This window comes from Pseudonaja textilis, chromosome Z, assembly GCF_049901715.1.
Source record: "Pseudonaja textilis isolate UNSWEBS1 chromosome Z, rPseTex1.2, whole genome shotgun sequence".
NCBI classification, from domain to species: domain Eukaryota; kingdom Metazoa; phylum Chordata; class Lepidosauria; order Squamata; family Elapidae; genus Pseudonaja; species Pseudonaja textilis.
Genome location: NC_142008.1, coordinates 89,485,302 through 89,511,328, shown reverse-complemented (window position 1 = coordinate 89,511,328; position 26,027 = coordinate 89,485,302). Strand labels below are relative to the sequence as shown.

Below are 26,027 nucleotides of genomic sequence, written 5' to 3'. Positions count from 1 at the left end.
TTTTCATCTGTAGTTTTTAAGAAAATTAGCAGCATTATTATTTTAAAAAAGAGTGGAATTTAATACAAGCAGAAATAAGCAAAGTAGCCTGAAAAAAGCACTTGATGAACCTACGTGAATGGATAAACCATGGCAGCCACTGAAGGGTCATCCCTTGAGCAGACATAATCAAAATCCAGCATGCCTTGCACAGCCCGAGTCTGCATTCCCCACACAATTGACTTGGTATGATGACTGAACAAGGTTGTAGCTTTGCCTGCAAACAGAAAAAAAGAGTAGATTACTAGAAGGTGGCAATGTATGGCCAGCAATAAGACTGGTCAGTCACATCTCTCTGCGTTAAAGGGAATGAGCCAGCATACCAGCCATTCATATGAAGCAAAGCACTGGAAATGAAGCAGCCAACATAGTTTTTTGTTTCATATCATCTACAAACCTACAGGTAAATTTACCGTTCTTGGCAGCATAGCAGGGCTTAAATAGTAAGAGATGTTGGGATGAGTGAGTGGGAGAGGCAGCTTTTCATGCAAACAAGAACGTATCTATATATTACTAAAACTCTCATTATGTTTATTTGTTTACCCTCAAGTTAGCCCAAAGGATTGTAGTATATCAACAGTTTTTGAATTTGCTAACTTAAATAATTGTATAAAAAATCCAGGACCTATTACTCATATGGAATTGAAATTTGCATGATGTTTGGGCCAGTTTTATTTGCAAAGTTGTGACCACTGTAGCCTCTCTGTAGTCATACGGTCATGATTTCTGATGTTTCCAGTCAGCTACCCACAAATAAAGTCAATGGAAAAGCCAGCAGGAAGTCGGAAATCACTTCAGTTCCTGAGGCTTTTTGCCTACTCTTGGCCTTTCCATTTATATGTTTAGCTAAGATAATATTGACTTATTGAAATTCATTTGCCATACAATTATTTTTCTATTCATGCTATATACTCTTCTTAGATGATCATAGGACTGTTTAGCATTTGGTTAAAAAATATGGTCAGCCTAAAATTTAATGTTTACTTTGATTACATCAGACTGCACTATCTTTTCCTCAATGGATGACCCAGTGAGTCACAGGGTTTCTGATCTTCCTTAAAGATATCCTGATCAGACTGGAAATCTTATCTAACCTATACCATAAAATAGCAATAGCATTTAAGCTTACATACCACTTCATAGTGCTTTACAGAACTCTCTAAGGCTGAGCAGTTTATAGAGTCAGCATATTGTCCCCAACAATCTGGGCCCTCATTTTACTAATCTCTGAAGGCTGAGTCAATCTTGAACCTTTCAGGATCGAATTGCAGACAATGGGCAGAATTAGCCCTCAATATTATTCTAACCACTGAGCCACCGAAGATGATGTGAGGTCGATTATCTTCAAACTCTAAAGTATTCCAAGAGTTTGTCATCAGAAAATTAAGCTTCAAATAGTCCATATCAAAACGTTTATATAAATCAAAGCACCCTTCTAAGATGTGAGAATGAACAGAACTAATGTTTTAGTGGGCAGTGTGCAAGTAAGCTATCTAATGCTTGAGACAGTGGCATAAGGAAATTGTTCACCCTTGAAGAATTCTCCTCTACCAAATTACCACCAAATGTACCCCCTCCAGCGCTACCTGTTTAGTAGCATTACAAAAAGGGCTTGAACAACACTCACATACACACAGAGCACCACAAGACTTTTAGAACTACACAACCCACTACAAACAGTCAAGTAGGGTGGAACTGAAATGGGTCTTTCATTATTTATCATAGATAAAAATCTTAAAATACTAGTAGAAGCTCTTTTCATCCCAATTATCTCCAGGGAATTAGTTTTTAATTTCCATTAAACCTGACACTGCTCATATGATCGCCTGAATTTAACAAGAAAAAACTGAAAGAGGAGGCATGGATTTTTCTGTTGTATCCAGTTACATGTTTAATACAACCCTCACTAGTGCCTGTTGAGTAGGAACAATCCCCTGCTAGTGGCTAAGGTTTCTATGTACAAAGGTTAATGATGCACTTAGAATTAAGTAAGTATCAAAAGTATAAGAGAAGAAATGGCAGAATCTGGGGGTTGAATTAAATGAGAGATTAATTTACAATCCCTATTTAGCTACATGGAAATTAAGTCCAATCTCATTTGAATTTCACTATTTTTATCTAACTTCAAGCAGGTGATAACCATTAATTGAGAAGATTCCTGTGCATAGGCATGATTAGCAATATATCAGTTTTACTAGATTTTTACATGATCTTTCGATGCCTGACACAAACCATTCCACTGTTTCATAAAACTGGTCTGGGGTTTGCTATTGTGAATCTCAAGAAGGGAAAAGGAAAAATCTGTATTTATACTATGTATGTATTTTTCATTGAGAAACATATAGTGGGTTTTTTGTGTGTGTATCTGATTGTGAGGAATCTTTGGTGCTCTCTGAGCTTGCTTGTTTTCTTGCAGATGTTTCATTACCCTAATTAGGTAAATCATCTATGCTAGTAAGGAGTACTGTTTGCTGTCAGCTTATATTCTGGTGTCTTGCCCTGCCTATGTGGGTGGAGGCAGTTTTAGAGATTCTTTGCTTAGGCTGTTTCTGATGTCCTAAGGTAGCTTTCCCTAGTTTAATTATCTTCCAGATATAAAGACTTCAACTCTAAATACTCTCCAGCCAGTAATTTCATTGCTAGGAATTCTAGTGGTTGGTCCACACAAGTACATAATGCCTAGTTTAGCATACACCACTGATGACATGCTGGACTATGACTAACTTTGATTCTATAATTTATAGGCCACTCAACTCCCAACAGCTTCATCTGGCTTATAATTAAAAAGAAAAAAGGTAACAAAAGAGAAAAGATTGGGACTGAGGTTAATCACCCAAACATCAGAATGACAGTGAAGAAGGATGTAGCTTAATGTATGTATGTAAGAGTGCTGAAAGTCAAAAGGCAGAGTGGAAGTAATCATTCTATGGTTTTTTTTTACTTTTTTTCATTTTTTCTATTTTATTTCATTTTCTTTACTTTTATTGTACTGAAATTTTTTCATAACATTATTTCAAAAGAGCAGGTTTAAAATAATAGGGGACATTGCAGAGGTAGTCATTCTGATAGAACTAGCCACTGGACAGGTAGAAAAGACTCCCGCTAAAATTAGATATCTCACTGTGAAAAAAGTGTAATTCTGGAAGCAGAAAAGTGATTCAGTAAGATTGAGTGCTAATTGGTGTTAAAAAGCTATGTTAGGTCCTTCATAAATTTAAACATAAAAATGGGGAATTAGGGTGGGTGGTGGGGAGAAAAGTGCCTTGAAAACCCCTATTCCTAGGAAAAAAGAGGACAGAAATCAACCAAGGCTTGCTGCAGAATTTTGCAAGGGGAATGTAAAAAGCAGAAATAATAAAAGCTAACCAAAAACCCAAACACACAGAAAACCCATTGAATAGAACTGCAGAAGCAGCTGGTAGCAAGGCTGGAGACGCTAAGGTAGTGGTGGGTAGTCCTACCTTGAACAGGTCTTGGAGATGGGGATGTATCTGTTAAAGAGAGAATCAGTTTTGCAAGAAATTCGACAATTGGTCCTGGGCTTTGGCTCACATTGTGCTTAGGGACAGTTTGAACACCTTTATTTGGAACTTAGTATAGTGGTTTTCAAACTATGCCCTTCCCAAACTATATGCTTTTGGAATCTCATTGGAGGAAAGGGAAGAGAAAAGGTTATTCAGTGGAAACACTGACCATAATAACTCAAAGGGGGAAGCTTGTGTCATTTTGACCTTTAAAAAACAACCACCACCACCAGTGGCTCTTATTTTATAATACCACCTTGAAGGGTCACTAAAAGAGACCCACTGGAAGATTAAGAGACCTATTCCTTCCAAACGCACAGGATTGGCATTGAGGAGCTACTACAATAACTATGGAAATGGTAAATCTTGCCTCAACCTACATATCCCGACACATGCAATAGCAGTTGTTATGAATGCACCTATGTACAGGTAGTCCTCGACTTACAACAGTTTAGTAATTGTTTAATGACACTGAAAAAAGTGATTTATGACCGTTTTTCATACTTGCTGCAGCATCCCCATGGTCATGTGATCAGATGCTTGGAAACTGGTTCCTATTTATGGCCGTTGTAATGTCCTGGGTCATGCGATCACCTTTTTTGCAACCTTCTGACAAAGTCAGTGGGAAAGCCAGATTAACAACTGCAACGATTCACTTAACAATAGTGGCAAGAAGTCGTAATAGAAGATAAAATTTATTCAACAAATAAAATTCACTTAGCTAGATAAATTTTGGGCTCAGTTCTGATCATAAATCGGGGACTACCTATACAAAGCTTACGCATACTTGTATGCTGTGCTTCCAAGCAAGTGGGGAGGCATGTAGGCATATAGAAACCTTTCACCCACATCCACCCCATTGTTTTCAAAAACATAGTTTTAAATCTCACTGCTGTAGTTAGCTTGTAGTGTAAACGAAGAGCAAAACCTCCCTGAAGAAAACAGAACAAACGAAAAAGCCCAACCCAAAATTATTAGCTAAATGCAGGGATCTCATAGCAGATGGGTAGAATTCCTTGATAGACAAAATATTCCTTGAAAACAGTACATTTTTGTCTTCCCAAGGATATGCACATTTTAGGATGCTAGTTTTCCTGCATTCTTGCAATTTTTCCACAAGTTAATGAAGAGCAAAGGAATTTACAGGTACAAAGATTTTGTGTAGCATCACAAACCCTTTGGAACAACATCTTCTCAATTGTCAATTTTTTAAAAAGAGTTTTTATTTCACCTTTATTGTTGCTTTCCTTTATTTAAAGCCTCCACATTTTGCTGACATATACTAATATTTTATCATTGGGAACTACTGATTCCTTTACATGTTAGGATATTCCCATGTTAACCTATTTGGCTTCCTCTTCATATCTCTCATTAGCTGCCCAAAATCCACATGAAGGGCTTGTTGAGTGCCAGAGAGAAATTAGGAAACGAGGCCAAAAATGTTCAGGGAATAAACCCAAGTGGATTGCAGAAGAATAGTAAGATGTCCCTGCAACAGCTCCCAAAGAGAAAAAGGCCAAGAGCTTACCAGAAGATACTGTGTGCTTAGCTTTCTTAGCTGGAGCCAATTCATCAGATCTGCCTTCAGAAAATGATGCAGTTCTGCTTGGAGCTGGGGTCTGAAGAGGAGCAAAAAACAAACAATCAGAAAACAAAACAGGGTTAGCAGAGATAGATGCTGTAAGGATGGGTTGGCTGACATTCTACAAAGCAGGTAAAAGTTATGGAGAACAATTTAAAAGGTTTAGGAAGAAGTATCACAATATTGTCTCTTGCACATTCTGATGTTTTATTTGATCTACTGTGCTTCTGCAAATAATGGGAATGCAACATCTCACTACATAGAGCACCAACGTTCCTGAAGTCACAATGTCCTCCCATTATTTAATCAGAACTCTATTTCCTAGTATCCAGGCACAGGCTCAATAAGACTGCAAGCAGAAAGGTAGGCCTCTTCACAACAGCACAGAGGCCAAAGAAGACAGTGGATAACAAAAGAGACTTACTGAGGAGCTGCCACTGGCATTAAGGAGGAAGTTTGCAGTGTGAGCAGCAGTTGGTGGCTGGTTTGGAATGGGCCGGTGCCCCAGTGCCATACCAACAATGGCAGTCATGTGAGTCTCGGTACCAAAAACATGGATGGGAATGCCAGTAGTTTTTCCTAAGTGCAAAGAGTAAAGAAATGGATTAGCCTATTGTTAAGGTTTATTCTGGAAAGTTAGTGAGGAAAAAGTGCAAATCTACAAAATAACCAATACATTTTGCTGAATAATTAAGCTGCAAGAATGAATGAAAGTGGCAATTTAAATAGACCAGCAATTAAAAGTGTCAGCAGCCCAGATGGCAGCAGTAGAAGTGCCCACCAAGCCATCTTTTAGTATATAGCCCACTTGCTGAGTTAAATATGTTGAGTATTCACACAATGCTTTCAAAACTGCCAAGGTTCCTTGGGTAATTGGTCAGAGCTGTTTCCTTGCAGTCTGTCTCATCAACGTGGCTGAAATTCAGATTCAAATCCAGGCATATGAAAAAACTTCAGTTAACCGAAACATGAATAAAAGGGAGCCAACCAGTTAATGCCCAGCAACAGCTTATTTTGAACTGAGCAAATGCTGCAGGAGCTGCTAGCTTAAGCACACAGGAACCCAACAAGGACAATATTATTATTGCTCTTTCCACTCCAGTCTGAAAGAGATTTTGCAGTGCTCTAAGTCATTTGGGAAAGAAAATTAAGAGATGTTATTCCTCATTTTGGCTTACGTATGAAAAAGAGGCACAAATTTTTATTTCAGCTATTTGCCTTTCTGGAAGGGAGTGCCCCCCCGCACTATAAATTCAAACAATCACTGGGCATCCTTACCTACTTCCCCCATGACACGCAAGCCTTCCTGGTAATTGGGGCCACCTCTCCTCACGAAAATCCTCACTTCATGCTCCTTGAGAGGGCCTTGATAATCTCTAATGGCCCTAACAATACCCTGTAAAATTTTTTTGTTAAAAAAAAATCATAGAGATAGATACTCTAAACATCAAGAAACAACTCAGCAATTTCACAGAGCGACACTTGGTAGGGAACTGTAGCAGTAGCTGTTTTGTTGTCTGGTACTGAAAGAACCAGAGCATCACATTAGGAAAGTTAATTTCCAAAAGTTAATTTTCATATTTCCTTAATTACATATTTTAATTGATAATGCAGAGAAGTTAATGCCTGCATATTTACTATTATCTAAAGCAACACTGATGCCTAAAATTCCCGATAGTGGATACAAATTCAAGCCTCTCGAATTTAAGTGCTTTTAATTTAGCTTGCTCATTTTTTGATATGAGTTAATGAGAATCTCTTGAAGTCTCAAACAAACAAAGCTTGAACCAAAAGCAAGAATGCTGTAAATAAGGGAATACTGCTTTTTGAAGAACAAGGCTTGTCAAAGCCTGAATTTAGTGAATTTGCTTAAAGCTACTGTATATTTGGAACAGGAAATCATGCTCTGAGCAGCTATAAATTGGATTTTCTCCCTATCTTTGCAGAAGTAAAAAAATAATACTAGATGTAGATGTTAACAAATTGGCAAGAGATATTTATTGATAGTTCGTAAATCACAGGTGTTCGAGATATTGAAACACTGCTTTGAAGTTCGACAATGCTTTGGAAGTGAAGATGTAGACAAGCATTTTACATCTATATTTTTAGATTTAAATTATATTTTTTTATCCTGTCTTTACTAGTTTTATAAATAATTCAATAGGGAACCTACCTAGGTATCCTTTCTCCTCTAATTTTCCGGTTTCTAATCTGGTGCCTTAACCACTAGACCAAACTAGGTCTTGTTTTTATTATAATTATTGTCTAATTAACACCATGAATTGCACTTTATAGCAATCTCATTTAACTATAAAGGAATAAGGAACTCACTGGAGTTGTTAGAAATAAACCTAACAAATGGACATCACATTAAGGAAAAACTGGGATTGCTCTTTGTTAAAGTATTCTATTTTGATTTGATTTATATTATAGTATTACTTTCTCCTGATTACTTCTCTGTCTTGACTGACTTTATTATATATCAGTACTAATCACCATATGTAATTAGCTAGTTATGTTAGCTCAAGTGATATATTGTTATATAATTCTTTCAATTTCAATTTTATTTTTTAATTCTTAATTCTATTACCATCCAGTTATAAACTATGGTCTGACCTAGGACAACTTAATTTGTTTTGTGCCAAGAAAAATTATTTGAACTGAACATATTTATGACTTATTTATTGAAGGGAAAATGAAAAACTAAAAAAGTACATTAAATAGCACAAGATCAAAGAAACATGTAAAGCTTGATTCATTTATAATATTTACGATGTATGTCTTTATTTTGTTATGACTTGTCACAAATTTGCTTATTAATATAATTTAAACTGCACTTTCCTTTCCGGTTCTATATACTCCCTATGCATTCATGGGGGCAACCCAAGATAAAGATAAAAGAACCCAAATTGTAAATGAAGTTGTGGATATCAGTACTAGGTACTATACTGAATATTAAGTAGCATGGTTCCATTTCTTGTGTTTTGGCTCAAAAACTGTCCAAGTTCCCCAAAATAAGACTTGTTTCTGCCTTCAGTTCAGGGTTGAAAGATACCCCCAAAAGATTGTCTAATATTTTATTATTTATTTTATTTTTATTTATTTGATTTGTCAATCACTTACAAAATAATAGATATAAGTATAAACTGAGTAAGAATACAGGAAATAGGTACGAATAAATGGGGACAATAGGAAGGGGCGGTAGGCACGATGGTGTATTTATGCACGGCCCTTAAAGACATCTTAAAAATGGGGTGAGGTCAATAGTGGATAGTTTGAAGTTAAAGGAGTGGGGGTTAGAGGATGTAACAACAGAGTCAGGTAGTGCATTCCAAGCATTGACCACTCTGTTGCTGAAGTTGTACTTTCTGCGATCAAGTTTGGAGCAGTTTACATTGAATTTGTATCTGTTGTGTGCTCTTGTATTGTTGTGGTTGAAGCTGAAGTAGTCATTGACTGGTAGAACATTGTAGCAGATAATTTTGTGTATATTTAAGAGGAAGTCTCTTAAATCCTGAAAGCCCGAGTGAACAAAATATTTCCATACTACACTCTTCACACTCTATATTCTCAAGACAGGAAGGGGGAAAAAAAGCCCAATCAAGGCTGATCAATGCATAGTAACCCATGATAAGAGGGGGGGGACATAACTGAACCCCTATTTGTGTTGCTAAATCTGTTTACATAAATGCCAGTTGTCTGGGGAAAAATGTTCTGTTCCAATAATAATGCTGCAGAGACTCTTTTGCAAAAGCTGCTTCAAACTACTTCATGCCAGTCCAAACATGGACACTTCCAAAAGTGAATGCATCTTCCCAAACCATAAATCGAAATGGCCATTAACAAGCTCTTTGGCATGATCTTTTATTTACCTTAAAAGTGGCAGCTACATTGGTAAAATTAGCAATGCTTCCTCCAATGATTAGGATTTTGCCTTGCAAAGAGAAGGAAAAAGAAAAAGTTTAAAACAAAATATTTGGCAAGAATATATAGAATATATAATCAGGTCTATAGTTATTTAGAAGCAGGCAACTGCACTCAGAAATGTAGTAATGGCTCAAATTTGAAGGAATTATCAATACAGGTAGTCCTTGACAGCTTGGTGACTGTTTGAAGTCACAACAGACCCGAAAAAGGGACTTATGACCCAGATTCAAAGTTCTGATAGTTGGACCCCCTCTAAGGCCATGTGATCAAACTTTGGGGGTTTGGCAACACAGCTTGATGTTTTTAAGACAGCTTTGCCAAAAACTAGCACTTATCTCTAGTTTTGGCAAAAACGTGCCCATAGTGAACTATTGGTTTGCTTAACAATTGTGACGCTCGTTTCATGACTGTAGTATTTGTGGCGCAGTGGTTAGAGTGCAGTATTGCAAGCTAATTCTGCAGCCAGCTGCCTACAATTTGGCAGTTCAAATCCCACCAGGCTCCAGGTTGACTCAGCCTTCCAAGGTGTGTAAAATGAGGGCCCAGATTGTTGGGGGCAATATGCTGACTCTGTAAACCGCTTAGAGAGGGCTGTAAAGCACTATAAAGCAGTATATAAGTCTAAGTACTATTGCTATTTAACAACCATCACAAAAAAGGTGGAAAATCGGGTCAGTCATGTGACCAACCCAACTGTGACAACAAATGACCATAATGGACAGGCTGCATTGTAGTCATATGTCATGGACCACCTGAATGTGTATCTTTCCCAAATCAATTCTACATTCCTAAACATATTTGAGAGAGAAATTGATTTTCTTGAGCTTTTGAGAAAGAAATTGATTTTTTTGAGCTTTGCATGTCACTAAATCAAGAGAACTTGGCAGAGGAACACAGCTTTCAGATCCCATTCCACTGATTTCTTTCTACATCTATTCAATTTCTACACATGTGCTAGTCTCCCTTCTTTTTTTTCTCCCATTTTTTTACACTTCCCCTTGACTCTCATTACATCTAGCCTTCAACCCTCTTTAATCTATTTCTTGGTCCTCCCATAGTTGCCTTGCATTTGCCCATCTATGTTACTTCAGAGCATCAGAAACCAGGATGGGGCCTGGAGGTATCATGGCTCCTGCATTCATTCTAATAGCAGAGCAGATCTTTTGCTAAAGGACATACAGAATTAAAGGAACAAAGGGTGCCTGCACCTTCCAATTTGATCTTTACCTTCTGGGTGTTTTTCTCGTGTCATGAGGGAGAGGATGGTCTTGGCATAATCATAGGTCTGCTGCTCACTAGGAGCTCCAGAGTATTCACCATAGTTGGCTAGTTCATTCACCCCACCAAGGTCACAAATGGTGTCACTAGATGGAATGTATATGGGGTGTTAAAAGGAATAAACTGCATTAAGTCTGCATAAAAAACTGAAGCAACTATTAAGTTACCTGCAGAAACAAGAGCAACAGCTACCTCAAGCAATTCTTAAGAGTTAGAGTACAGTAATTACAATACTGATGTTTTGTTAAATATTTATAAATCCAATCTTTCTAACAGATTTAGGCATAGTTTCCCCCAGGCAGAATGTCTGTTAGGGAAAACTATGGCACTAATGTAATTTACCTCCCAAGTATGAGATCATGAAAAGACACTGATGTCTGCTCACTGAGCTTTACAAACCTAAGCTTCTGAAAAGACTCAGTATTTGCTAAAAACAAGCTTTTAAAAGAAAAAGAAAGAGAGCAGAGGTTATCCTGATGCTATCTGGATCAAATGTCCAGATACAAATGTCCTAACTTTTCTCTTTCCCCTCCCCACAGTAAAAGGCTATTAGTAGTGCACATTTATCCAAATTCCAGCTAACTATTTCTTAGATGTGAAAAATACCTAAGTATTTAAAATAATATGCTACAGAGCAAAGTTGCATTCACATTCCTAAAGCTGTGATCACAGCATTTCTTCCTGACAATGATTAACAGGATGAAAGCAAATGGTGACACTCAAACCCTGGCTGCTGGAATTGTTTATTCAACAATATGTAACCCTGCTGAGGTTCTGGCACACAAAAGCGTAACAAATGTCTTCCTGCTGCAGTTATTGAATTGGATCACAATCTACACTAAAGTATGTGACAGCCACATCACTTCCACCAAAACCTGAGTCTGATACCTGTAAACCACAGAGGCACCTCCTCCAGCCACCATGGTCCAGATTCTGCCACTGGGGTTCAAGATGGTTAACTTTAAGCTGGCTCCACTCTTGGCATCAAGGTCAGCAATATAGGCTTCCTAAAGATATAGCATTTGAATATCATTTGAATCAAAATGTTATGGAACAGAAATACATTTATATCCTTCTTGTAACACTAAACAAGAAATCAAAACCATCTTTATAAAGATACAGGAGAATCTTCAACTCTCAACATCATTTCAATTGCCAAGCTTCTGTAGGAAAAGCTAAGATCTCTGAAATCTAGTGGTACAGTAGGTTTTTAAAAATGTTTTTTGCAAAAATGAAGTGTTAAAATAAATGTAATAGTCTCAGTAAAGCCACCAGGATATATCTTGTTCCTATAAGCTCCCTGTCCACAAAAAGAGGTCTGAAAATGTTGTCATCGGTCATTCCTGCAGCTTCAATCATGCTATTTAAAAAAAAGTTTAGTCCAAAAAGGTTGGACATTCCTGTTGTATAGATACATACAAGTGCTCAATACTTAACTCCCTCCAACCTCATGATCCTATGCTAGGTTAAGCAGGGATTCAATCAGTTGCAAGGGACAAACAGGAAGCATTGATCAGTTAACTATGTAATGAACAGTCTTGCACTGCTTCCACCACATTTAAGATGGAGTATGCAAATCCTTTGAGCACAGGGGTAGGATTCAAATTTCTTAACAACCGGTTCTGTGGGTGTGGCCTAATTTGTGGGTGTGGCTTGGTGGTCATGTGACTGGCTGGGCATGGCTTGTATGTAAATATTGTAAATATATACGTAAAGATTGAATTTTTCATTAAAAAAAGAGCAACTTTTACCCAAAATCAGGCAAAGCAGGCAGGCAGATTGAGCTGCTTGCAGAATCACAGCTTCACTCCCAGATCTACCCTTCTGCAATCTGCTGCCTGAGTCTGCGCTGAAAAATAGAAGCTTCAATCCTAAGAAAGGTTCAGCTCTGCTCTCAGGCCACTTCTCTCTTCCCCCAATCCCCTGAATACCACCCCTGACTGGGCCTCAGGAAAGCCTCCTGGGCAGGGTGGGTGGGGAAGGGAGGAGCCAGCCAGTGGTGCGATTTGCCGGTTCTCTGAACTGCACAGAATCGTAACAACCGGTTTTATAGAACTGGTCCGAACTGGTAGAATCACACCCCTGCTCAAGCACCAATCCATTAATATATGCCTCAGGGGTGGGTCTAGCTCTTTTCTTCAAATATATAGCTCTGTCTGTCTTGAGGTCTCTCTCCCTGCACACTTACATACATGAACAGTGAAACAGACAGTAGAAATCACTGAGGCCATAATTCTAACTTTTGCGCCATCATGGTAGGTCATAAAGTTAGACTTGTCACCATAATGATTTCTATAGATATAAAACCACAACAAATGGAGGGGCTCATAGACAGATATTTTCCTCAGAGCAATTAAGAAAAGAAATAGATTAAATGATTTTGGGGGATTCCAGCTGACGCTACGGCACTATTGGACATGAGGAGCGGGTCTCTGTGCTCCCATGCTGAGTTCTCCCTGTTGGAGAGCTCCCAAAAGAGCTAAAGCCACTTTGTAGGAGTAGTGAAAAAAAGAGGGGTGCCCTGCAGGTGAGAGAGTAGCAACTCTTTTCCTTGATTCAGGGCTTTTTCCCACTCATCCACAATGAGAAGAGACTAAGCTGGGATGCCAAGGCAACAAATAAATATAAGGAGCGGTGTAGATGAACAGTGATTGGAGCTGGTGAGAAGATTCCTTTTTATTTAGACCCTAACTTTAAAGAAAAGAGAGGAAAATCCAGGAAAAGAGACTCTTAGTGGCGAACAACCATAAAGAGAAAAATCCTGGACCCAAAAGAGAGGAACTAAGGGAAGAAAAGCGAAAGACCTTTTAAAACATAGAAAATTGAATTTTTAGATTGGGCAGGTGTTGTTTTGGAAAGGTATTATAAAATGCTGGAATTATCTAACTGAAACTATTATCTGACTTTGCTTCCATAAATTGAACTAAATTTGGATTAATCAAATCTATAAGACTTGAAACAATGCTGAAACCTAAGCTGTGGGCACCATCTACTTGTGAATGGAATATACCAGATCCCTACAAGTTTAGAAAAATTTCTGATTAGAGAACTAAACAACTTATCTGGAGGATACTGTTCTATAACTATCTACTTTATGATTACTGGAGACTCTATTGTGAGAATAAGGAAGACTCTTAGGTAAAGTAAAGTGACTTTTGACTTGCAGAAGCTGCCTGGACTATTTAAATGGAACTGATTAATAAACCTGAGATGTAAAGAACTATGATTATTGAACTTTCTGAGGACCAATATTGGACTGGAATATATCATTTTTGGACTTGAGTAAGAGTGGGACTTATTGAATTAAAACAAGATGCTCCATCGGGGAAAATGAGTGAGGTTTCAAGAGAAATGGTGTTTATGTTTCAAAGCATTAGGGGTACTATGACAAGGAATCACAGAGATTTAAAAAAAAACCCTAATGCTAGGCATAAATGGGAAAATAGAAAATATGCTACAACTGATATTGAATGAAGATCAAAGAGTCCAGGAAAGAGAGGAAATAGCAGAAAGAATGGAAAAAAAGATAGAACAGACAAACCAGCAAACAAAACAAGATGAGAATGAGAAGAAATAAAGACAATAATGACTGATGAAATAAACCAAGGGAAAAGTACTTTAAGAGATTTTAAAATGGAATCGGATAATCTGAAAGTTATTTTTGAAAGAGAGATAGGGGTTTGGGTGGATACTCTGGAGACCTGGCAGCTTAGGAAGATAGAAATGGGAGAAATATTCAGTCTGAATGGTGAAGACACAGATGCTGATAGAAACAAAGATCCAAGAGAGGAGTATGGGAGGCAAGTAAAAAAAAAATGAATAAAAATTAAAGTACCAAAACAATCAAGAGATGATGGATAGAAAGGAATTGATGTATGTATGTATGTATGTATGTATGTATGTATGTATGTATGTTTTCTTAAGTTTTCGCAGGTACTTACATGTATGGTATTCAGCTTTGTTCGGGTATTTTCCCACATCATTATAGTTGTGCTTTTAAAGTTGTAGCAACATTTCGGCAGAATATCATCTGCCATCATCAGGCTTCTGAACACAATACAGAAGCCTGATGATGGCAGATGAGATTCTGCCGAAACGTTGCTACAACTTTAAAAGCACAACTATAATGATGTGGGAAAATACCCGAACAAAGCTGAATACCATACATGTAAGTACCCGCAAAAACTTAAGAATACACACACACACACACACTTTTTTCCTCATATCATGATGGCCTGATTAGAAATTTGAATAGAGGTAGAAATAAGAATACAGACCTTTATATGAAGCGATAGTTAGATGGAAAGATTGGAGATTGAAAGATGGTATAATTAGGTATATTTAGATAATAGGAAGACTGGTACTTGAATGGTGGATTGTGGCTTTGAACAACCAAATAATGAAGGATTGTCTTAATATAAACATGTGTATTAATACTAGGACTAGCAATGGTTATCTGACTAGAAGCTAGAACAGAGGTAGAAATAATAGGGGGAATATTAAAAGATATACTTTTTATATAACAGAATATCAGTAATAATTAGATGGAAAAGATCAGAGGTTGAAATATGGTATTACAATGTATGCTTATAATATCATTGGCATTAAAATGGAACACTGAAATATTGAATAACTACTCTAAAACAACCATGTATATTAATGCTAGGATTATATAAGTTTGATGGTGATGATATTATTATTATTGCTGTTTGTATCAATATGATTTATACCCAGAGGCCATACTGTTCATGTATTAATATTGAGGTATATTTAAAAATAAAAATCTAATAAAACTTGGGGGTGGGGGGGAAATAGATTAAATAAGTTTTTAGTTATGGATAAACAGCTAACAAATAAAATAATTAATTTTAATTTAGATATATGTTGAAAGCTTTCCTAGGAAAATGGGGTTTGGAATGGAAGAAGAGACGTTTGAATGCTTAAGTGAACATCCCAGATGGCATGAGACTGTTGATTTTAGCTCTTCTAGAGAATGGGGGTTATTTTCATTAAAATTCTAAAACAGTGCAGAGTCTGAGACTTCATTAGTGTCTGGCAAGAAGATGATTCAATGAGGCCAGAATTAAATTCATTTATTACAAGGTTGAACAGAAGGCACTTGAGCTGTTCTTCATAAGTTGGGAAGCTACTGTGGTGCAGTGGTTAGAGTGCAGTACTGCAGACTACTTCTTCTTGTCGGTTGCCTGCAAATTTGGCAGTTCAAATCCCACCAGGCTCAAAGTTGACTCAGCCTTCCATCCTGCCAAAGTTGGTAAAATGAGGACCCAGATTGTTGGGAACAATATACTGACTCTAAACCGTTTAGAGAGGGCTGTAAAATACTATAAAGTGGTATATAAGTCTAAGTGTTAGCGTTATTGCTAAGAAAGCTATGGAAGAAAAAAGAGCTAAGTGGATTTCTCAATTAAATTACAATGTGAATCATTAAGACTTTACAAAAAAAGAGATAAATATTACATTAAGCCAAGTTTTTCTGATACTCAAATTTGACATGAAAAAAACTCAAACCATTTTAAAGAATATTCGTGTTTTCCAAGCAGAACCAGTTTACTGAATGGACAAAACTGTATTCCAATTCTGCCTAGACAAAATGAATCCATGCCCAGTGCATCACAAGTAGTCATCCACATCTTTATTAGTCTACCTGAAGAGCCATCAAAAGCACTTCAAGACATTTTCCATAGGGTGGATTCTAAGACAACCACCAAGCAAATTCAGTTCAGTTTTGGATTATTTTAATGGTATTTTAAAGGATGTTAACTGCCAAGATGTCTAGTGCCTGATCAAATATGTTTGTAATTAATTTCCTAATGACTGTAATAGAGTGTACCTAGTAATCATTCCTCTTATCTTTATAACAATTGCATGTAAGTAGGTTAGTCTGATAAGATAGCACCTGGCACAAAATCAATGCATGAGTTTCATAGTTGATGATGATTAGATGGTAAGGGTCTAACCAATCTAATTCAAGCATTTCAATATACTCAAGATACTTCAGAAACTCTAATTCTCCAGCCTCATGGAAGAAGAATAATCTTTTTACTTGCCTCTGGATAAGCCTCCCTTCCAAAGGGAGGAGGGAATTCTACATCACCCCATTTCACTTTGCAGATGTAATCAGCTGTTGCATCAATTTTTGCAGCCAGGTCTAGTACGTAAACACCATCTGCAGTTACAACTGTATAAAGAGAACAAACAAAAAGCAAGTTAGAGTGAATTGTTCCCTAGTCACTGTTGAAGTGCCTCATTTCACACTCCTACCTACTGTAAATGAGATATGAAACTTATTCATTGGACTTTTACCACTTAAGCGTTTGGATGATTCAGACCCATGAGACATACATGACAGCATAAATCCCTCTTCCTCAACCTGGCCCACCCTTTAGATGTACTGGAAATTTCCTAACACATCTGGAGAACCCCAGCTTGATAATGCTGGAAAGCACAATTAAATAAATGAAGTACATTTATGAATTAGAATTAAAGCAGATTTTCTTTGCCACCTAAATGTCAGCCTATCTAGGTACTTAACAGAAAGAACAGAGATTTTGGTGGACTTCATGATTCAAATAATAAATAATTATATATTTTTGCGTTTCTCTGTTTTATGGCAGGGTTCTCAAACTGGCATGACAAAATATTAATTTTAACATAAATGAAGATGTAATTCAAAGGTTTTCTTTAGCTATGAACACAGCAGACTTCTGGACCTGTCAAAACTTAGACTAAAACAACTATCTCTAATAAAGAAAGAAAGGAAAATATACACACTGACCAACACTCCCTTTGATTCCTTATACAAGAGTCACAAAATATTTTTATTGTTGCATAAGTAAGTTTCTCAGAATATAGTAATGTGTTTTGGCACACAGTACTGGAATTATAGGCGTAACATCTGTTAACTAATCTGAATAATGTTATCTTATCATCACATCTAGTTGGAATAAGGCTGAATCATAAAAACCAGACATTTGTGATCAGTTCTTTCTCTGAAGCTGTTTTATATAAAGAACCTCAAACACTGAGTGATGGATATTTTTACATTTCCCCTTCCTGAAGAAACACAATATAAATTACTTTGGTAACAAGACTATATAGCAATATATGCACTATTTTATAGCAGAGGCCTAACTTCCATCTTCATTTTTTATTCCACAAACTAAAAATAAAAACCATCCAAAACTGAAAAATACAGAATTAAATATATTCATCTTCCACAAATATAAAATAACACATTACCTAATGGATTGATTTCCAGATATGTAAAATATAAATCTTCATAAAGGTTGAAGAGGCCAAGGATGAAACTTGCCAAGATGCTAAATAAAAATAATACAACATATACAGTAATAAATTGCACAAATTGAACAATTTACCATATTATGTAGATTTATCTCAATTCAGTCTGCCTTTGGCCTAGCTAAGGCTCAATGGTTGACTTGCATGAGTCAGCATGAGATTGTTCCTGAAGCTATATTAGTTTCTGTTTTAAATGAGATGAAAAAGACATTGCAAATCAACACATAAACACAAATACAATTTAAAACATTATATAAATGGGAAAATTATTTTAACCATCTTTTGAAAGCTTGCAAAGTATTTTAAAGTTTTAAGCAAAATGAAGAAGCATTGGCTGAGCATGGGCCATCCCTGCCTTCTGGCCTGCATGACGGCTAGCCTTCATCTCTTCTTTGACCTTACAGTGGCAGGCATGCAGCTCTGACCCAAAGAACCATAGCCAGGTTGGCCAAAGCTTGCAGTCCCCTTTCTTAGTAGCTTGTCTATTCTAGAAGGGGATGGACAGGGGATGGCTTAATGTGGCTATTGAATGAGATTAGGCATGGCCATTAGAAATAAGCACATCAACAGATCTCTTACAGCCTTTTGGGGAAGATAATGTGGTAAGTATGTTAAACACAATTAGCTAAGCTGCTAGGTACAATTCCAAGCACTGGGATTCAATGAAATATGCTTTTCTCTTGGGAAGGACTCAGTCAGCCTTGCCCTGAGATGTAAGAGGCATGACAAATGATTGCTGGGTGACTGGTGCCTATATATTGGCAAAGTCCAGGAAAAAAATGGTAGAGTCTAGGCACAAGTCTCCCTTTGGGAATATTTCTTTATTAAATTCTGCGTTCTCTCTTGGATTGATTATTTTTTTATCCATATTATCCTGTCAGATAGGTAGGACTGAAAAAGATTGACCCTGTAAGTATCTAAATGCAGCATGGATATTAGAAGAAAATGGTCTAGAGATTTGCTCTTTCATAATAACTAGTTATAAAGCACTCTCCAGCCATTATTAAAAATATCCCCATTCATTACACAAAAAGAGTAGAAAAAATATATTTGGCCTCAGAAGAATGTTTACTGCCCCTGGGTAAACCTACAATTCTTCATTACTGGACAATGCTTGGCCTGGTCAGCATAATTGCTGCCATACATCATTCACCTGCAAACATCCACATTCCCTATGATAGAAAGCAATAGTTCAGAATTACTCTTTCTTGTCCAGTGGAGCATGCACCAAGAGAAGGTTCTTGATATCAGATTCACTCAGCTTGCAGTCCACGCGCACCAGCAACTTCTGGGCTTTGGCATCCACATCTCCCACATCCACACCACCCTGGTGGTGAAACAGCACATAGTCTCCTTCACGAGCTGCATAAATACATACATAGAACTCCTCTGTCTGTGAAGAAAACATAATGAATTGGTAAGGTCTTACTGCCTACTGACTAAAACAAATTGTATTAAATGAACAGACAATCCTTTCTAACATTTGCCTTTGCTGTCTTCACCAAAATCTGACAACTTCAGCCTTCTTTACTCTACTACCTTCTGCACAGAGTTTATTATATAATAACAAAATTGAAACAAAATTAAATTAATTGGAAAAAAGGAGAAAGCTTCACTTAGAATCCATTATGCCTCAGTTAAATTACTGCACTGTAAACCAGACTGCCTCAGAACCACGATTAATCATAGCAAGACTGAGGATGTGCAACTTGTTTTCCCCTTTTCTACAGATTTGTGATGTCATCACAGTCCTATTTCATCATCTCCATTAGTAGCATTAGACTAACTTCCAGGCTGCCTATTAATATTTAAGAATATTAGTCAACTGAAAGGAGCTTGAAAACTTCATGGAGATTATGGAAAGGGGATTTTTTTCTCTGTCCTTAGCATGACAAAGCAATGTTCTTGATCTTGCTGCCCTTTATATCCACACTGAAACATCAGTCATCTTTAGTTGCCATACTGGCTAGGGGATATATTCCATTGCTTTTGAAAGACAGATTGATAAAGGCTCCTTCCATGAAAATGAGATGCTCAATTCTGCAAAGACAGCTTTGCAAGCAAACTGACCTGTTTATGTGGAACAAAAGGTTCTATCAAGAAGTTCTTTAGGATGCCCTTAGCTTTAGCAATCTGTGAAAAAGAAGAACAGATATAAACATATTATGAATTAGCATACCCTCAAGGGACTGCATAAGACCATTGTCATTGTTGGTCTCTTCTGGGTATTTGGGTGTTTTGAAAAAGTACCATGAGAATGAACGTACACGCACACACACACATACATACATGGTTATCATTCTCCCATCATCTTCACACCCAAATGATAGAAAGCACATTCCTATGTTTTGATTTGATGTGAACTTTAAGTCACGTTCATTAGAATTCAACACAATTATTTTTAACCTGCACACTTATAACATAGCTTTTATTTGATGGTAATCTGCAGAAAACTTAGTGGTTCCTGATCCAGTATTTGCCAGTGAAAAAATGGATCCTTATGACTTTTATAATAGGTGCTGTCAAAACCAGTATTAAATCACAGAACACAATGGAGAGACAGGTGTTCAATGAGACAATAGTGATATTTTGATGGAAGATGGAGTCTTTGTCATAATTTTGAGGAAAGTATTAATGCCTTGCATCCATGTTTTTTTTTTAGGTAGCAACCCTGGAAAGCCTGAGAAATGTGTGTTGGTCTGTTAAGACAAGAAGGATCGTAACTTGAAAAGGAAGGAAATTCTATATAAAAATTATGCAAATTCTAGGATATCAGCATGAATTCTTTTTTTTTAATATTTCTTTTCTATATTCCTTTTACTTTTCTTACATTCTGCACTTCTCTTTCTAGCCATGTAATTGCTTCACTTTCATCCCTCCTTTCCCCAATGACATTTTTTACCCTTCCTTATCTAAGCAAGTCATATTTTCCTCCCAAAACAAAAGCTGTCATAGAACACTCAGAAAGCACTAGGCACCTAGAAATGGCCTTATAAACTCCAGTGAAGATCTTAAAGTGGGAGGTGGAAAGTGAAGTTCCTATGCTGTAGACAGACCTATGGTCATAGTGATTCCTATAGGCACTGTATATTAAGGACATTCATTATAAAATACAAAATAGCTGTGTCCCATGTTGTGTTCTCCAAATAGGTTTGGGGTATTCATTGCTTGATTCATTTATTCATTAATTCACTCCATATCCTTTCCAAAGGTCAATGTCCAAATTATGCAGCTTACTCAGAAATAAATAATACTTACTGTAGCTTCTTTTCCAAGGCGTGGTTTCAGCCAGGCTTTCACTTGATCTAAATTAAGATCCACACCGACCAAGCCAAGTTTACCGCGTCGTTTTATCAGCTGATCAGGTTTCACCACCAGACGCTAGAATTTTCAAAGAAAACCCCCAAAATGAAAAATTAACTTGTGGATAATTATAGCAGATTTGGCATAGCTTACATGCTTTTTCAGACAATTCAGGTACTGTTTCTCCATGTGAATTACTATAATTTGTTCATTTCAGCCATATCAAAGAAACAATACAAAAAGGGTCAGTTTGATTGATAAAACTTCCTGGAAGTAATGTATATATTCATTTTGGCATGTTTTCATGTTATACTTTTAGAAAGCATCATCACTACCATGACATTATCCCTACCTCACAAATGCAACAATTAAGGCTAAAAAAATGCATTATGTACCACAAGATTCCTGTGATTAGCAGGAGCATTCTTGAACAATAAGATACTTTGTAGCTTTTAGATGACGTTCCTATCTGTTTACTTGCAAGTAACTGCTCATCACAAATGTTAACAGCAGTATAGCGAACATTGATGTCAGAACCAGGGATCTGAAAGTATTCTTTCTGTTCCTACTTTAGGCATCCTATCATTAAATTAAAAGGATATTCAGAACCCTTCCTGTCTCCTGGCACAACTCCTGATCTTATATCTTCCTTCCTGACACAAGGCAACAACTGAGTCATGTAAGTAAGTGCATAATATTTAATTAGCTATCAATAGAGCTGTCCTCCATCAGCAAGAAAAATGGGACTGTATTACAGATTTAGGCTCCAAATGTGATTAAACTGGATGGGAGCCAGGAGAACAAGCAACCCAAAGGACTCAGGGACAGAACGTCTCTACTTTGAAATTCTGCTTTCATCATAACGTAACTTGAAAGAAGATTCCCAGAACTTTTCAAAGCAAAGAGAACAAAGAACACCTGCCTTCTGCCCAAGATTATATGACCCCTATCCTGTTCATGTTTAAGGGAGCCTTTAACACCTGTCTGTCTGCATGTCTTGGGTCAGAAAGGGTGGTAATTTTGGGGTGATATATTCTAATTTTTTTATTAATCTATTGCTCCACTATAAACCTCCCATAATCATGAGGATTGGGGCAGCTTGTAAATCAAATCAAAGCTAGCTAACGAGAAGCATCTAATATGCTACTTTATCCACAAGAGATAAAAGATACAATGATGATCAGTTGGAAAGCAAAATACATCAGCTAACCATCTTTTTTTGCTTTATTATAATCAAATATTCCACAAAGAGGCTAACATTATGGAGCTCTTTCTGTTAAGGACTGTGTTATCTCAAAAGCAACCTGTCACGGTTGGAGGACTGAGTGGAGCTAAAGCAAGAAGGGGCTTTTCTGACACCATTCTTTTCTAGTACTGCTTTCTCCCTCTCTTATTAGACTTCTGAATTTAAATTTCACAAGAGACACTTGAGATTAGGAAGCAAGTGGTCTGTCCCTGATGAACGTGGTAACGTGTTCCCAAACTTCACCCAATTGCAATCAGCTATAGCTGCAAGTAATTCTTAATGGGAATCTCAATAGGAACCACAAGTACAAAGGTGGTCTTTCACTCTACCTAGCTTGATCTAGGAACTGAAAATTCAATGATGGTACCTAAAGACTTGTATTGCTGCTTATTAGCCAAATACTTAGACAAAAGGCTTTTCTAGGATTTATATTTTTCTTATTTTGAAAATGTTGAGATTATAGACTGTTGTTGCTAGTCTTCCAAGCTAAGAATGGATCTAAAGAGACCAAGTGTTTGGTACTTTTATAGGAATCTCGCATAGCTCTAGGATGTTACAAGACAGAGTTTTATTTTCTCACCTCAGTCAATAGCCAGGGATGATCTTGAGTGACCTGATCCCAGTCACTATCAGGAGTTACTCTGGCATATTTGAAGCGATTCTGGACAGCTGAGGAGGTACAGATGTATTTATACAAAAACTCCTTCCCTGTTTGTTCAGAAATTGCTTTGGCAGACATGGTTACCTAAGGCCAATTAGAAAAAAATATACTAGTTACTTATAAAATATTTAACTTTAGAATATTTACTTTACCATGGCTTTACTGACAGAAATATGACTCAAAAGTATTCTATACTTAAAATGCTTCTTGCATGTCCAATATAACTGTAGTCAACACAAACTCTATTCTAGAAACCAAGACATAACAGTTCTGCAGCACTGTATGATTCAAAACATGGAGAAGGCACAGTAACAACTAGTGACAATGAATTGTCTGCTCTGTGGAATGCATTCCCTTTTAATTATTAATTTTAGAATTTGTTTTAAGTTTTAAACTTATTGTTCTGTAATGTATATTTAAAAATGAGATTCCTTGGCAAGGAATGCTAAGAACCAGAAAAAAGATGTTTAGAATCAACAGCGGAAAAGAAAGAATTAATTTCCATCTACTCAGTCGAAACACCAAACAAGGACACTAAAACAAAGGAAAGATTCCATCTTCACTTTCAAGTTTCTCCAATAAGTGTTGCATGTGTTCTACCAAGAATTTATGAAGTGCAGGAAGAAAAGGAAGGACTGAAGCTAACACTGATGGAAAAATGCCAAAAAAAAAACCTATTTGCATATATCAGTTCAAATATTTAGAATTAGGCAAATGGCATCCCTATAAATGGCTTTTAACTACTACTGGCATGTAACTACTATGTCACTCAATTCATGCTTATCTAGTTCACTAACCACAGTGTTAGGGAGAGTTCCAGCAAATGATTTATTTACTCAAATCAAAATCTATTGCACCAACATTGCAATAATCTGATAAGGAAGGTGCCATGTAATAACAAATAGTTCATGTTTTAAATCAGCTAAGAATTGTTTTAATAGTAACTGCATGTTTCCAAAGTGCCTACTGATTGGCCTTTTTATAATTGCTCTAGGATCTTCTCAGGTATCAGTGTCAGACTGATTGGTCTATAAGGCTCCTTGAATTCTCCTTTCCTTTCCTCCACTCATTTATCTGTCCTTGTTAAAACTAAAGTCAGGAACTGATTGAGCTCTACAATATACTCCTCAACATTTTTGTTAATAACATGGATGGAAATGGATGGTATCTTTTTTCCTCTTATCACTCTTTTTTAACTGAATGCAAAAAACAAGTAAAAATACACAATGTTGTAAATAAAGAAAAAAAATCTTGCTGCAGCAATCATATACTGAAATAATTTTCCATGACTCTTTTCTGTGTATCTATCACTCCTAAAAAGAAAAGTTTTGACTCCTATTGAATATTAATAAACTCTATATTAATTTGGGCATTTAAATCCAAAAAATGTTAGCTTTTTTAAATCTCCAAAAATGAGAATATGCATTTTGTTTTTCACTTTTCCAACATACATTTGAAATATTGTAGCTATTTTAGATAATTTCCCTCATGTCATAATTCATAATTTTATAAATTATTTGATCATAACATAATGCAAATTTCAACCTTTTCACTGTATATTATTATCTTTTTATTATAACCACAATTCTTAGCCCACTTTATCGTATATTCTTTAACCTGCTATTCCATTTCAAATTTCAACAAAAATTTATATACCTTAGCAATTATATGTTCATCATGCTGGACATTATATCAATACCAAGAAAGTTTATCCATTTTAAATCTTTCTGGTAACTGTAAACAAGAAAATCACTGATAGCTGTTTCCTTTATATTATTATATGCTGACAGATTTAACACTAACCCCATAGAGGAATGGCATTGAAATGACAAAATTTGCTGAGATGGCCAAACTGACTTCATTGATAAAAGAAAGTTCATTACTGATATAAATCAATGACTGGAAACTCTTTATTGCCTTTTTTTTTTAACTTAAAATGATTTTGTGGCATTTGATTCTGATGACAGAATACTTGTCACACATGAATGAACTAATGATATACAGACAGGGAGATGAAACCCAGATGGAGGATTGTGTCTAATGTTTTTAACTATCTTATATCTTGAAAAATATCCTTGATATTGTTTATCAGGCAATAAAGAAAAATATTTTAAATAGTCTTTCACAAAATCACCATGGAGGATATTTATTTTGACAATCTCTCCCTACTCTAGAAAATGAATGAGTTCATACTGAGGCTCATTAAATTTTACTGCTGCTTTTGAATGGCTCAGTGCTCAAACTCCCAAAAATAAATAAAATGGACTTGCTAGCTAGCTCAGTCTTTACTTAAGGGAGATGGGATGAGTCAAAATGAACGTTCTATTTGCCTTAAAACAGACTGCAAGAAGACAGTTTAAAAACAAGGATGGACAGTAAATGTGAATTTTCTTTTGGTATGGTTGGTAACTCAAGCAGCTACCTTGAAATATTTGAAAAGGTTTTTTTAAGCTTCTTTTAACTAAAAGAAGTAGTACCCATAAAGAATAAGACAAAATTAGTAAATGAAGTATTTACACTTTTTAATAATGGTTTCCCCCCTTCAAACTAGCAGTTTCAATTTATCTAATAAAACTATTAACATTTGAATCAAACATTTCTTTTTCCAGAAAATTTATTATAAACTTTAAATTCCGTGGGACTTACTTCTTCATAATTATAAACTTTACAATGAAATTCAGTCTAAGATGGTACAAAATTTTTCCAAAGATATTGTTCCTGCAACATTGTAGACATTTCTTAGCATCTCACTGGCAAAAGTGTAGTTTTTCCTACATAGCACAAGAATGCTATCCTTACAATCTTTTAAGGGTAATAATAGTTTTAATATTTGAGAGTAAAGGAGAAACTATTAAGGGAATAATTTTGTTAGAGAATTTGGGCACTGGGCACATTGTGCATATATGTACTTTAAATCTACAGTATGAGATGCTGATTTTTGTGAGCAGAGAAATTTATATATAAGCTTAATCTCTCTAGGAAGTACTAGTAATAACTTTTAAAAAAATACTTTTTGATACCTAGGTATGGATCAGGCGTGGTTGTCTTAAATGGCTCAGAATTGTAATGGCAGATGATTCATCATGTTCCTATGAGGAATCAATAAGCCTATAATGTAGTCAATAAATGTTTGTTGCTATATATTAT

The 26,027-nt window shown here is 36.2% G+C and overlaps 1 protein-coding gene across 5 annotated transcripts in view; it reads right to left on the bottom strand.

Moving 5' to 3' along the window:
* The window catches only part of ACLY (ATP citrate lyase), a 70,447-nt gene that overhangs the window by 25,519 nt on the left and 18,901 nt on the right, over positions 1-26,027 (bottom strand). For 4 of the 5 annotated variants that reach the window (XM_087916247.1, XM_087916246.1, XM_087916245.1 and 1 more), the window contains 14 exons: positions 22,800-22,964; positions 20,929-21,051; positions 19,741-19,803; positions 18,873-19,063; positions 17,611-17,690; positions 16,415-16,549; positions 11,239-11,353; positions 10,300-10,436; positions 9,018-9,079; positions 6,424-6,541; positions 5,570-5,724; positions 5,092-5,182; positions 3,501-3,530; positions 115-256 (listed from right to left, as the gene is read on the bottom strand). In XM_087916247.1, coding sequence (XP_087772373.1) covers positions 115-256; positions 3,501-3,530; positions 5,092-5,182; positions 5,570-5,724; positions 6,424-6,541; positions 9,018-9,079; positions 10,300-10,436; positions 11,239-11,353; positions 16,415-16,549; positions 17,611-17,690; positions 18,873-19,063; positions 19,741-19,803; positions 20,929-21,051; positions 22,800-22,958 — 1,601 coding nt within the window. In that variant the 5' untranslated portion in view covers positions 22,959-22,964. The remainder of the gene's footprint in view (positions 1-114; positions 257-3,500; positions 3,531-5,091; positions 5,183-5,569; positions 5,725-6,423; positions 6,542-9,017; positions 9,080-10,299; positions 10,437-11,238; positions 11,354-16,414; positions 16,550-17,610; positions 17,691-18,872; positions 19,064-19,740; positions 19,804-20,928; positions 21,052-22,799; positions 22,965-26,027) is intronic. The other variant, XM_087916249.1, reaches the window with a different exon arrangement.